The sequence below is a fragment of the Lepisosteus platostomus genome, chromosome 19 (genome assembly GCF_059453375.1).
Source record: "Lepisosteus platostomus isolate fLepPlt1 chromosome 19, fLepPlt1.hap1, whole genome shotgun sequence".
NCBI lineage: Eukaryota > Metazoa > Chordata > Actinopteri > Semionotiformes > Lepisosteidae > Lepisosteus > Lepisosteus platostomus.
In genome coordinates, this window is record NC_142629.1 from 19,345,360 (window position 1) to 19,360,088 (window position 14,729).

A 14,729-nucleotide genomic window follows, 5' to 3' on the forward strand; every position below is an offset into this window, starting at 1 on the left:
TGACCACTCACCTTAGCTGAGGCAAGAGAAGCCTGCAGTTCTTTGGATGCTTTGTGACTTCCTGGGTGATGTTACACTGCGCCTTGGAGAAGTTTTGGCAGGCCGGCCACTCCTGGGAAGATTCACTACTGATCCAGGTGTTCTCCATTTGGAGACTGTCTCTCACTGTAGTTCGGTGGAGTCCCAGAGCCTTAGAAATGGCTCTGTAACCCTTTATACACTGATAAACAGGTTTTTTCTGATTTCTTCAGCAATTTCTTTTGATCGTGGCATAATGTGCTTGTTGAATTCTTTGTGCTGTCAACTTGACTCTGATGGTAAGGGTCAAAATAAGTGAGGTTTATATTGAGCAGGGCTGGCTGTGTTCAATCAGCTGACTTTATTCCTTTAATTGGGTTGATTTAACTACTTACTTTTTCACACAGTGCCAGTTGGTATTGGATAACTTTGTTCATTAAATAAATGAAATAAGTAAAAAAAATATTTGTTCCCTTTATCGGTTATTAGATTGAGATGAAAACTGAAAACCTTGTCAGAAATGTGGAATAATAGAGGAGATCAGGATGGGGGCAAATACTTTTTCACGGCACTGTAGCCATTGAAAAAACCTAAAAAGTTGTAAAAACATTTTCATGCTCCAGATACCTATAATTATGATTACTTATAATTATTCCTCTAGAATGCTTCTCCAGTAGAGCTGACAAACATGAAAAATGTTAACAAAAGGCTAACTGCTTTACATATTTGAATTCTCATCTCAAGCCATTGCCTCGTGTAATTTGTTGGCAAAACATTAAGGGTTTGATAGGTCCCTTCAGCCCAGTAATGCACAGAGGTGCTGACAAATTGTGGCGAGGTGCTCCATCACTTATTCTGGTGTATTACTGCAGAACTCCACTTTGGAAACTAATGCAAACCGAAGAGTGCCTAGACATACTGCTCAACACAACAATCGGATGATTATGACATCAAGAAAACTGAACAATTTATTTTTCTTTTAATATCTTTATTGTCCAAGTACCTTTTAAAAGATAACTGTACAAGTCAGCACACTGAAGTGTGACCTGGGTACTAAGTATCCAGATGTGCTGTTTGTTGAAGACACTTACATGAAAATGTACATATTTACATAGAAAAGGCATATCCAGATTCAGTGAATGCAATGTCACTTTTTCAAGAAATAAAATCTTGCAAAACATCACAAATTAGTAAAATAAAAACAAAACGAATCCCTGGATGAAAGCAAAACCTCTGACATTTGAGAATCACATGGCGGAAAGAGAGACTGCATTATAAAGGCACTCCGTCGTGTCTATTTACATGATACCTCACTGAAGCAGGAGAGAGAATGGGGGCTTTCACAGTTTGAGCGCTGTAATTCTCATTTCAAGCTTTTGTCATTGAACAAATCGCGTGAATATAAACAATACAAGAAGCTGGAAACACAGTGGCATGAAACAGATACATTTCAACAAGTCTCTGGTTTTCCGTCAAGAGCAGTTTGACACTAGTCCCCTGTGAAGGCCCGGCCTGCTCACGATGTCATTTCGGTACAATTTGTTTCCCCCCCGCTGCAGTCCGAGTTATTCATACCAGCAGAGAACAAAACACAAGCACGATCTCTTCCGAGGCATCGCAAGATCCCTCACTGTGATGTTAAATGTGTATAAAACCGCAAGATCACAAAAATATCATTACAAAAGCAGCATTTGCGTAGATGCAATCTCCCTCTTCCAGGGCGCACGTACATTCACCGAACCCTGTTCGATTTCTCAGATTCTGCCCCCGATTCGGTGTGCCATTTTCTAGGACGACATCAGACAGAAGAAGTACATAACAGGAGGTGCAACTGTTGGGATTCGATTTTTTAACTGACTTCCAATGGGGAGGGAAAAAAATAAAGCAGAACCATGTGCTATGCTTGCTGCCCGCTATACAAAGTAAAAAAAAGTCCACTTTACAACTTTAGCGAAGGCGGTGCTCTTTGGTGTTTTATGATCCAGCAAACGGTCGACCATTCGGACTCATCGAAATCGTTTTGATCCAGGCGCCTGTATTAGCCTAATTAAAGTGAAAAAGCTAAGACTTAAAGGAGTTCTTAATGCATTAAGGTATGTGGAAACACTGGAATAGTCCAATGGCAACCCAAGGACAGGATGACAAGACTAAGTCAGTGCTCCTGTTCATCCATGTCAAGCCCTTCGCTCATCGCTGCCCCCGGCGTCTTCCTTCTGCCCAACCTCTCGTCTCGCAAGTCCATCTTTCACTATAAGCAGTGGCCTTTCCTCAACACCTTTCCCCTCCCCCCAGGAGCTACAGCAAGCCTGTGAAAAAACGTACAAAGGTTTCTAAGCAATTTAACGTTGCTCTTAAATATTGCTTTATTTAACATAAATATCATATTTGCTCTTTGCGTTTAATATACAAGTTGTATATGAGAGATTTGTTTTTACACAACAGTGGCCAGCTGATGCTTCCACCATTTCTGCTAGGACTCTGTTGCTCTCACCTTTGCCAAACGTGGGCCCGTTCCCACTCGATATGCAGATGCAATGAAGCTCATCAGGACAGAGCAAGGCCACGCTTTTTGGCAGCTTTGTGAAATCAAGGTAGGACCAACTTTTGCAGCGAATATTAGTACCAGCTCTCACGATAATGATGTTTGTTGAAGGGTGCTTCACGCAGAACAAACAGGCATGATGGCAGAAGTTCAGAGCAAGTTAGTTTTCCCCCCAATCTTGACAGCACTGGTAAGCAAAGCTAGATTTTATGGATTATAAATAAGCTATATTTCTCAGAGGATACTGCATTTCACTACATGGACTAATTTAGGAGACTTAAAGCATTTGATAATAAAAGGACAGTCCCAGGATTCAGGTGTTAAATTAACTTGCTATGAGATCCAGAATATATGAGAAAAGCAACCCAAGACAAGAATATTTTGAAACAGGAGCTAAAGTTCTTAACTGCAACCATCAATTGAATTAATCTAATTATAACAAGCTTTTTTAAATATTTAAAAATTATTTTAAACAGATGGCCTGTACACATCTGGTAAATTCAGAAGTACCTGTACATATCAAAATTACAAGAGCATTGTTACATTAGAAAGGCTACGTTCCTTCTATTACGTTATCAAAAATATGCAACTTTAATAAACAGATTCATAGTACAATTTCTAGTACAACTTTACAATGCTACATTACACTTAGAGTTAAAAATATAACAAAGAAACAATAATGCTGCATCAGTTCCTTTTTGTCCTGTGAGATGCAGTTTCTGCTGTTAAAGCACCATTTTATTCTTCTGGCACTGAGCAGCTGGGGGAAACTTCTGTGCAGAAGTGGAAGCCTTTAAGTCAATATTAGATCTCCCACAGTGACCCTCATTCCTCTAGAATGCTTCTCCAGCAGACAAAGACATTTCCTGTACCATGAAAGGCTGCCCCTCAGGACTGTTCCCTTTAGCTGAGCTCTGTATTCTCACACAGCTGCTCCATCACGCCCGTTCAGTCGATCTTCTCCACCTTCCCGATGATCTTCTCCTCGAAGATGGGCAGAATGGCGTCATCCTCGCGGATCTCCTCGAACACCACCCCGCAGTCGAACTCATCGCTCACCTTCTTGAAGTAATACCTGGGAGACGTTGATTGAGCAAAGACGACGGATTAAAAACCCCCCTCGAAGCGCACTCTTCAAGCCTGGAACCCCGTCTGAAGGTATAAAACTATTTCTACTACAGGAACCGTTTTGGAGGGGGAAGAAAACTACAATGCTCTGAAAAAAATAGAACATTTGGCCTCTGTACTTGTTTAACTGCTAAAACAAACAAAAATAGTTTTACAAGACATTTCTACTTATATACACTTAAACATCTAGAGCCTGTGTTACCTGTAGCTCCCTTTCTTGGTCAGCAGTTCCTTGAACTGTCCCAAAGTGACGATCCTCCCTTTGACAGATGTTCGATAGGGGATGGGCTCTCCACAAAAGTAGTATGCCACAACAATATTTTCACACGGATGCTTCTTCTGGGTTTTATGCCTTAAACAGAAACAAAGGTACCATTTTAAAAGAGGTGGTGTGGATCACAATAGTCAAATCACGTATTCGGTCAAATATGTAGGTACAAATATATACGGTAAATCATGCAACCACAAAACTAACTTCAATAAAACGAAACATCTTAGTATTTCCTATCAAAAATACTTCACGAAACAACCCATTCTGTAAATGCCGATTGTGAGCCTCTATAAGACTGAGAAACTGCAACTTCAGATGTAGTATGAAAAGAATTTCTAGCTTCGCGTTCGAAGCCCTTGGTCCAGGCCATGCCTAGAGGAGACTGAAGATCATCCGGTTTATACCTCACATTAGGTAGCTGTACTGCACTGATCTCTGGATTACAAGTTCTAACCCAGCTCTTTAAGATGTAAACCCTATTGTATACAACTTGTAAAATGCAAAATCTGGGATGAACACTACAGTTTTAGGTTTTGCGCAACCAAAAGGTTAAAAAAAAGTTTAAAGGAAGGTTTAACTCAGAAATGCACATGAATCTGCATAAGGCCAGGGGGAGGGCATTATTTGCCCTGCTACACTTGTCGCACAAAGCTGTTGCTTGATCAAAAAAACACCTTTGAAGTTAACATATAAAAAGCAAATGTGTAAAATGAATTAATGCCCGGTGACAACAGCCTTCGTTGAAGCAATCTGCTCATTAATTTCATCAGCGTCCCTTTTTGAAGGCAAAGGCATTACATATCCAACAGGAGGGATGGAGAATGGATGTGGCTTCCAGATGAAATGGGACTCTTTCATATGACCCAGGGGGACACTGAGTTTGACACCCAAGTGTAGACACAGCTCTATGCAAGGAAGACATTTAAGAATGTTTCGCCAACACGCACACAGCAAATGGGAATGATTCATTATCACAATGTGGGCTTCAGGGATGAGTTAGCAGATTTGTGATATTCCAAGGTGAAATAAAATACCTTAGCTCATGGAAGGTCATCACTGGTCCCTACCAGCTAAAATTCAACAGCTTTTTATCTTTATAGGTCAGCATTAAAGAATGAAATGAGGAACCATGAAAAGTGTAGCTAAGCAACCATCGCAGCAGCAAGCAGCCTAAACCAAATCGTGACAACAACACGCGCAACAGGAAACACCTCAGCCTTCAAGTGCACTGCTGCAGAAAGACCTCCAGGCCTCCGACAACGTGAAGCGGAAAAGTGTGATGAGGTGATGAGACAGACCGGCATCTCCATCGCAATCTCGAGTCCGCCGGCCGGTCAGCGAACACGCGGCCTGGACCGGGCCCAGGCAGACGGGCGGCGCCGCACCTCTGCTTTGCCTGCAGCGTCCCGGCCTTCTTCTTCTCCTCCTCCAGCCGGCGGCGGGCCTCCTCCAGCTGGGTGAGCGGGTTGGGCGCGGGGTTGGGGGGCATGGTGGGGTCCTGGATGAAGGGGTGGGAGGGCTGCACGCTGTTGCGCAGCTGCGCGGTCACCCAGGGGTGCACGGCGCCGGGCCGCTCGATCGAGCTGGGCCTGGGCGCCTCGTGGCTGGGGGGTTTCTTAGCCCCTGTCGCATTCCTACGGGAGAAGGACAACGGAAAAAACTAGAAAGAGCCGGTTTCCAAGTCCCTAATCCCTCAGTTTCACGATGTGAGCCGACGGGAAATAAAGTAACGAGAAACTGTAACACGGCAACTGTAACTATAAGCCAAATGTCCGCTCATCTCTGATGAACGCAGAGCAGCCTGGAGCACGTCGCCAGCAGGTCAGAGCCCATTACGTTCCAGCCACCAAAAATGGGGAAAAGGCTGTGTTCTGCATCTACATTTCCACTGGCGATTCAACAGTTAATACAGGCAAGGCAGGGTTTTGCACACAGGCAGAAAAAAGAAAATGTAACCAAATCGGGAACAGGTGAGCTAGAAGAGGCCACTTATGGAAAGCTCCTGGGTGTTTATCTTGACATACTATTAGAGGGAACCTCACAGTTAGTGTTATGTAAGGCTTAGGATCAAAGAAATCTGAAACAGTCAAAAATGAAGTAAAAATACCATAGCCCACAACTATTGATGTTTTATGTAACTTGTATCTTCCAAAATCCAATAAATCACTTCTTTACCCAAAGGGTTGTGGGAGTATGGAACAAGCTACCAAGCACTGTGGCTCAAAGCTGGATGAGATCCCAGGATCAATTAACTACTAACTACCTGATGGAATGGGCTGCATGGGCCTAATCGCTGCCTCTTGTTTGAAGCCTTATGTTCTCCTGAATCAAACTCGGCCTTCTTCCAACCTCTTCAATTCCAGACTCACCCATAGGCAGTTTTCTTGTGGCGCCCGGCTTCCTTCTCTCCCTCCATCATCCACTGGATGATCTTCTGGTTCCTCTCCAGCTCCTCCGGAGGCACCTGGACTTCGAAGTTCCGGCCGTCGTCACCCTTGCCCGACTCCCCCTTCTTGGAGGTGCGTTTCGAGAGCGTGCTGCCTTTACTCCTGCAACGCAAAGCAGAAACCCAGCCGGTGGCGCACACTTCCTGAAGGCGGCCCGAAGCCCCCGGCCCGACCCCCGCGCGGCGCTGTGCGTACCCGTGGCCCAGAGCGTCCATCGGGCTCGGCGCCACTCCCATGCTGTCGGCGTAGTTCCGAGACTTGGTTGCATAGTGATGAGGCTCTCCGTTCCAGACGAAGTTGTTCTGCACCCTCTGGCTGGCCTCCAGCTCGATCTGCTCTTTGTTCCTCAGGGCGCCGTGGTGGTGGACGTGATGGACGTACTTGTGGTGGTACAGGCCGGCTCCGTCGGCTTTCAGGGCCGGCTTGCCCAGGTGCTTGCAGTGCCCCGAGGGCAGGGGCGCCATCAGCCCAGGCCCCTTGCCCGCCAGCATGCTCTCCGGAGAGCGGGACTTCGGGGAGTGGCGGCCCGGGCCCGGGGACTGGCAGCCGGGGGTCTTCATCACCCGCTGGACGTGCTCGTCCAGGATGGACTCGGGGTTCTCCTCGTGGGCGTCCCGCAGCTGGATGCCGTTGTAGGTCATGTCCGGGTAGCGCCCGTTGAAGTGCGCGGGGTGCTGTCCCGGCGGCAGCTTGTGACTGGCCATCGAGGGAGCGGTCGACACGTCCGCGTCATCCCCCTCCTCCTCCTGTTAATAACAAAGGGACACGATCACACCACACCTCTTCGTGTCCTGCAGAGAACACGCACCGTCAAGCCCCGGTCTGCCAGATAAGAGCTGACAAGTTATCTGATGCATCTTATTGGACAGTATTAGGGGGAAAACGTAAACTTTCATGTAAAATGGTCTACGTTGGAAATTGGATTCAGAATTGACAACACATGGAAAACAATAAACATATAACCAATACAATACGGTGCAATACAGTATTTATGATCAAGTATTTTTTCAAGTTGTAACTCAAGTGTAAAGTCGCCCACTGGAGCTTGAATAATACACAGAAAAATCTGTCAGCCTCAGGAAGCTAGAGGTGCACCAGCGGACAGCGAGCACTTCAAACAGATGCAATTAGACATTGTATAGCCAATCGCTTCCCTCGTTTTCAAATAGTGTACCAGGTCCTTGACTTGGGCACTATGTTTCGCCAGCAGGTGGCACTGTTCCATATCACCATATAGACAACACCGCAGATTCAGGTGCTGGAAGATCGCCGATTATACCATGATTAGTTTCACCTGCAGAAACTAAAGAATAACTTTCTCAGTTTAAATATGCAGGATATAAAACACAACGCTCTTTTCACTAATGTTACAGGCAGCTCATGAACGTATTCTAGCTGTTGTCAAAAATACTTGTTGTGACTTGGGGACTCCTTCAAGCAGCTACTTTTCCCATCTTTCCTAAAGAAAAACACACATTTTAACACCCTGATGGGTAAAACATCAGACAACTGTGTTATTTCTCCTGGTAGATGACTTGAGAAGCAATTTGGCAATGAAAACTTGGCAGTTCCACCTGATAATTCACGTATGGAGCTCTTTGATGCAGACTTCAGGTAACGCGCTGGAACAGATTTTCTCATACAAACAGTGGCGCAGACTATTATTCCACACTGTCAGTCAGGTAGAGAGATGTTGACAAATGCCTCAACACGCCTCATTCCCGAGACTAAAAGAATAACATCACTATGAAAAAGAGCTGGTATTTCTTTCTGTTCTGCAGTTTAACAATAGATGTATATGATAGTGGACAGAAAATGGAAACCCCAAAGTCAAGTCACTTAGCAGGGAGCTGTGAGACGTATGACATTGCAGGAGGGCTGCAGCAGGAGAAAGTCAGTCAGTGCCGGGTCGATGGAAATGGAAAACTATCTTGGGCGTGGTTCCTGAATATACCATGACACTGGACAGGGCTGCGATGTGGTCACAGAGACGGCCCTGACATACAGTATGGAGAACTTCAGTGACCTGCTCATCAAAGCATCAGGTAACTACACACGCTGTGATCCTGAAAGACACCCCTCCCAGCAGGAAAGAAACACTGCAGCATGGGCTCAAGACGATCACTAAATACCACAAGCAACAATTAGGAATAGCTCTGCTCTCTAAGGGAATTAGTGCACTGAAACCACGCATGGAAAACGCGCCTCACAACATTACTTAACCGTGAGAATCCTCCGCGCGCCGGACTGCCTGTTGAGAACAGGACTGACGGGACCACGCTGCTCCCCCGGCTGTGACCCCAGCCCTCTCCACAGTCCCTTTCTGATTAAACTGGCTGTTTGCACCCCAGGTTGAAATCTGCAGTCATCTGACTGGGAGGTTTCTCGCCTATTAAGGTGTCCCGGAGTCACACATCTTTAGTAAATCGCCTCATAATTGAACGCATGGCCAGATGCCGTCCAGTGTGGCCCTCTGCAAGTGTCTTTCCTGAGGAGGTTCATGCTGCCATCTCCTTTGACACCGCTGCCTGTGAAACATCAACGAGTTCACCTGTCCTGGTCAGTTCAGATCCTGCCACACGCAAAAACCACCGAGTCTCCCCTTGCAGCCCTGTTAATCATAATTAAAGACCACCTGCCCAGTTCGGCATCCGTCTGCATGACGCAAGCACTTTGGGATGTCAGAAGCCACCGAATTCAATACACCTGGTGTCCCACTTCTGCTCAGGTGTTTCCTTTTTCTTTTGTCCACTACCAGTATGATGCTGTCGCATATAGAAGCATTTAGTGTAGAACAGTAGCAGTGATAATGAAATTATGCAAATTACAGATAACAAATCCTACATCCAGAGGGAAATGAGCGTGTTTTGCTAAGTAGGGATTTAGTGAAGAGGCAACTCCTGCCAATAACATTTTATGGTAGGTAAACTGGTTTTAAAATAATTCACACAGGAGACTCAATATCACAAATTAGAGTTTGTACTTAATTTATCTGCTTAAAGCATTAAAAGAACATATGGGGCCGTGTAAAAGCGTTCACCCCCTTCCAATCATATCGCTTTGACCTTGTGGTCTGGGGCAACTCTTCCTACTGAAAGGTCTTTTCATCCTTCAGCAGGATGTCCGCCCATCCATCCACACGTTCCCCGGCCAACACTGACCAGAACAATGTCCTGCCCCTGACGTCATGCTATCACCACCACGGATGGCGCTGACCAGGGGATGCCCTGTGCTGAGTATGAACCGGACTTAACTCTTTCCATTTAGACCAAAATATTCCCCTTCTGTCTCATCTGATCACAAAGCCTTTGGCCTGAGGTGTGTAGCCAGCTGTCCAGATCTGAGCAGGACCTGAGATGGGAGGCCAGTCCGCCCAGGGCAGACACACACTCACATCTTGGACCAATGTTTCAGAAGCCAATCATCCTACCAGTATAGTTTTGGACTGCAAGATCCGGGATGGAACCCGGGGTCTCAGCCCTGCAAGGCAGCAATGCTGAGCTCTGCGCCACCCAGCCTCCCCAGATACCCCACACGTGTGCGTGCATCGCTTGCCAACTGACAACATGGGATTCACAGGCAGGCGTGAGGACCACCGTCAATTAGGACGTCCGCTCACAGAACAAGGCTTTCCAGACTGGGAACAGCTAGTTTAACTCGGCTACACTGAGCGTCAAGCCTCACATCCCAAATTCCACGTGCTCTTGCTTTACCCGGCTCCACGGAAAAGGCTCTCCGGCCGTGGCTCTCCGGCGGTTCACGTACCAGCCTCACGCGCTTCAGCCGCTCCTCCAGCTTCTCCTGGGCCTCCCGCTCCCTCAGGACGCCCTCCAGCCGGCTGATCAGCTCCGCGGCGAACTTCTCGGGGTCCACGTGAATGTCCTTCGGCATCCGGTACGTGCGCTGCGGGAAAACACAACCTTCGAGATCCGAACCTCCAGCAGAGGGCCGGGCACGCGCGGCCTCGGCTCTGGGATGATTGGGCCCAGTAAATCTTACACAACCCAGTTACTCTTCCAGGGGTGTACAACACGCTAGAGCCCATCTCCACTGCACGAGCAAGGCTCCCCAACTACTCCATGACACAAGCTGCTGCTGGAGTGAAAACTCATCCTTCTACCGCTCGGAGATGAGAAGTAGCCAGCGGCCATGGACGCAACTCTTCCGAGAGTTCAGAGAAAAGGGAAGGAAAAGGGACTGGCCCAGGTACCCCTCCTTAAAGAGGGTCTGAAGAATAGAAACCTGAAGTCAGACTTCTATTACATGTGAGGTAATGGGAGCAAACATAAGAACTAAATTAATGGATCATCTATAAAGAACATCCCAGAAAATTCTCGGCATGGATTTCGAAAAGTTAGGTCTTTCCTCAACTACTTGCTAGAGTTCTTTGAACAAGCAACACTAGGAATGGACACGCGAGGCAAATGGTAGTTTTATTTAGATGTTCAGAAAGCTTTTGTCAAAGTGCCCCATGAAAGATTAATTTTCACACTGCAGTCTTTGACAGAAACACCAGCGCTTGGACTGAAAACTGCTTATTAAATAGAAAACAGGGCACAGATTAGGGGCTAACGCTCAAATCGGGGAGCGTGATTTGTGGAGTGCCACAAGGATCTGAAGCCGATGGTAATGATAGTGTTCTTATTCATTTGCATTTTTTTTATTTTTCTGTAATAAAATTAGGAAAAAAGACTGAAAGCCAGGTCCACGCTCTATTAAAGTTTTGAGAGACAGTTGTAAATATAACTGATACCCAGGAATATCCACACACGTACGGTGGTGGCAGAGCATGGTTGGACACAGCAGCAGTTGGTGTGATGTTGGTATGCACATTACAACATAGTTGTAACTATTTCAATATGAAGAGCATCCTGTGATATGAAGCTTTTAATTGAACCTTAACATGCTTTTAGAAACATCGGCATACCACTTCAGCAGTATTACATAACAGTGCTACAGCGCACAATTACACAGAAAAAAATGAAGGCAAAAAAAACGTCCACTTGCTGAAGTAACACGTCTGAAAATAAGGGAGTTCATTTTTTTTTCCACGAACACATTTGTCCTGATAAAGCAGGCTAAGTGGCAGGCTACCATCCTTCTAAATACAAAGGAAGGAATTGTCCTGGAAAGTATACCTCATAGAATTACAGCTAACAAAGATCGCAATATACACAACACGGAATACTCTTCTGTTTGTATACATGGTAATTTAGCGATCCAAAGAACAAAACATTCCTGTCAGTGATCACCTACCCACATTTCCTTCGCATTTGTTTGTTTTGCAAGTCGCAATTAGTTGGCAATTGAACACAACTGAAATGAACAAAGCCCTGGCAGAAGACAAGCACTCGGATTTCAGCACCAACACGGCTGAAGACTGAGGCTGAAGCTTTGTCAGCTGCTCCGGGACAGCTGGGGACCCCTTTCACCCCACAAGCGCGAGGGCGCGCCCCAGCAGTCTGCCCGGACCGCAGAGGAGCGCTCTCTCGGCTCGAGCCCGAGTCCCCGCCGCCGACAGGACTTACAGGAATGTGAGGTAGTGGCACACGGCCGTTCGCTTTGGCGCTTTCCTGCATCTCCCGGCGATGCTGCTTGCGGAACCGGTACGGGGGAATCCCATCCCTGGAGAAAAACAGGAACTGATCAGGGAAAACCAACGGAGCCAAAACTAGGCAAGTCCACATGCATTTATTCACCCACCAAAACTGAGTTCGGCACTGCCGAGCAACAGACGTGGTTTATCAGGAGGGAAGGCCAAGATTTATTACAAAATACTCCCAGGAAGAAGGAATATGCAGCTAGTGTGCTGGGAATATATTTAATTCATAGCAACAAGAACCCTTTTGGATATGACTTTGCTTTGTTTGAATCTCCGTGGCAGACAGCTGCTAATCGCCTCTAATCTATCCTGCTTCAAACACGGTTTTGTCCTGCTGTGTCGTCTTTGATGTTTCTTTAACTTGATTCCCCTGTGTCATCTCTGAACTTAGCACACTCCTTTCACTGAATTCTCTCTGCCAACTCATCAAGGCTACATGCACTCAAAAGAAACAACATGCTTCCTGCTGCTGCAAAAAAAAACGAAAACGCTGAACTAAATCGTGGTGCTCAGGGCAGGGCTTGCAAATGATAAAAATTAGGGAAAGAAGTCTGTGAGCATAATTACGAAAAATGCCTTTTTTAAAAAAATGTATACTTCTGATTCAGTGCATGTCTGTACAACTTCAATCCTTTTAAGGGAACTATCAAAAAAGCTTAAAGTTCTTTCAAGCACTCAATGAAAACATCAAAGTTTAAAACATCAATAGGCAGCTGTACAGATCAATTGTCATCTAGGGAAGATAGATCATCATAAATTCAATACTTCTCTAACTACACAAAACAACTAAAAACTGTAGGGCTTTCTTATTCCTCCTGTGGTCTGTACTGTAGTACATGCACAGTCACTGAAGAAATTACTGCACCCCGAAATTAACTGATGCACTTCCACCACCCAATGTTAAAATTCAAATAACATGTGGTCAATAAACATCAGCATTATCAACAGTTTTCATTCTCATGTGAATGTATAATAGCCAATCCCATAGTTATAAAAGACCATATGCCTCAAGGTCAGTTCTCTGTTGGAGCAACAGCAATGACAGTATCAGGACTGCAAAGTCACAGCCTACTTGCTTTACAGTCAAACTATGTATTTATAATTATTAGACCAATGTCAATAAGAACAACATAATGCCCTTTTTATGGCACTTTATCATATGGTGGTTAGCTTGTAATATGTGCTCCTGTGGTCTGAAATGTACATGTAACCGAGCACTTTCTTTATAAGGCATGAGTAGTTAAGAAGGTTAGGAGTCAGTTAAAGTACTCCGAAGCATTCATGAGGCAATCCTTCTGGTAACATACAAGTACATACATTGCAGGATTCGCTCTTATTTTTGGAAAGGCAGTTGTGAGTTTTGAATATAAAAACACTTCATCTAATTCAGGCCTTTCAAAATCTAAGCAGAAAAAAATTGAGAACAAAACTGAAGAACATATGGCAACAAATTAGAGTCCTAATAGACCTGATAAGGTCAGATAGATAAAATACTGAATTTTGTTACAATACCAATATATACCATATACATACAGACTTCAGTGTTTCAATTCACCAAACATAAATGCCTAAAGGACAGATCTTACAGCAAACAGTCTACTGACAGCCATAAATTGTGTGGTCTGTAAAAGTATTGTTGGTGTAATCTTTGATGAGCCTTCAAAGTCAACCCACATGTTTTTTTTAGAATAGTGCCTATTCAAATACAGAATAAAATAGTAAATTATCATAAACCCAAGTTTGAAAATATCAGTTGAGCAAAGGTATAATAAGCTCAAAATGACAAAATAAATCTGTAGGACATTTATTGACCTGTGGAACAACATTTTTGATATTTTAGATATTATCCCATTGTGTTTTAAAATGCAAAACGAGATAAGAAATATGAGATGAGAAGCTTTTCCAGTTTCATCATTTTATTACTTATTGTGAACCAGCGAATCTTTCTATTTAGCTCTTTCTTTTCATTTTTCCTTGGCTTTGGTGTATGGGATGTTTTCACGCAGGAATTTTTTTAAAGCATAACTCTGATTAGCTGACTTCAAGGCTGTGGGTTTGGACTCGGGGCTTGAAGCCAGCGATGACTCACGGCTCCGACTCAAAAGACTCCGATGCCTCACGACTCAGACGCAACTCGTACTCAAGGTAGGAGGTAGGAGGACTTGAGTCTGCCACGGCACCGACCACTAAACCTTGTGTTTACTTATTAATTTTACACAAAAGCGATTCCACAGTCCACCTGTGGTGGACTCAGGTTGTTCACTTTTGCCCCTGTCACTCTCACATTGAAAAAATATGCCAAATAAACCCATTTAAGGAGAAACTGTCTCGCCACAGCGCTGCACTGCTTTAACTCTCTACTGCAGTGACGACTGTTAGTCACATTTAAAAAAGCCCTCTGCCTGAAACAGTTATAAGCAGATCCTTCTGATAATAACTTTGTAAACAGGTTTTTTATGTTACTTATTCTTATTCTAAAGGCGTACAGTCTCATGAGCTCAGAAAAACACAATTATAATATTCCAAAAATGTGACTGACAAAATATGCATGCTACCAAGATTTTACATTCAAAATCATAAATGGTAATGAAGTCCATCACTTCATGAGAATTCTTCACTTAAGATTCCTGTTAAAACGTGCCTCTGTATACATCTCCATGAACTCATTTCATCCAGATACTGGGGATAAAACGTACACATTTCCCACACCTGAGCACACTA

The 14,729-nt window shown here is 44.7% G+C and overlaps 1 protein-coding gene across 6 annotated transcripts in view; it reads right to left on the reverse strand.

Annotated features, from left to right (window-relative positions):
* Positions 1–985: 985 nt before the first annotated feature.
* Positions 986–14,729, reverse strand: part of axin1 (axin 1) — a 69,177-nt gene continuing 55,433 nt past the window's right edge. For 5 of the 6 annotated variants that reach the window (XM_088613422.1, XM_088613421.1, XM_088613420.1 and 2 more), the window contains 7 exons: positions 11,935–12,031; positions 10,172–10,309; positions 6,602–7,152; positions 6,329–6,508; positions 5,345–5,593; positions 3,891–4,040; positions 986–3,635 (listed from right to left, as the gene is read on the reverse strand). In XM_088613422.1, the coding sequence (XP_088469548.1) occupies positions 3,509–3,635; positions 3,891–4,040; positions 5,345–5,593; positions 6,329–6,508; positions 6,602–7,152; positions 10,172–10,309; positions 11,935–12,031 (1,492 nt within the window). In that variant the 3' untranslated portion in view covers positions 986–3,508. The remainder of the gene's footprint in view (positions 3,636–3,890; positions 4,041–5,344; positions 5,594–6,328; positions 6,509–6,601; positions 7,153–10,171; positions 10,310–11,934; positions 12,032–14,729) is intronic. The other variant, XR_015928609.1, reaches the window with a different exon arrangement.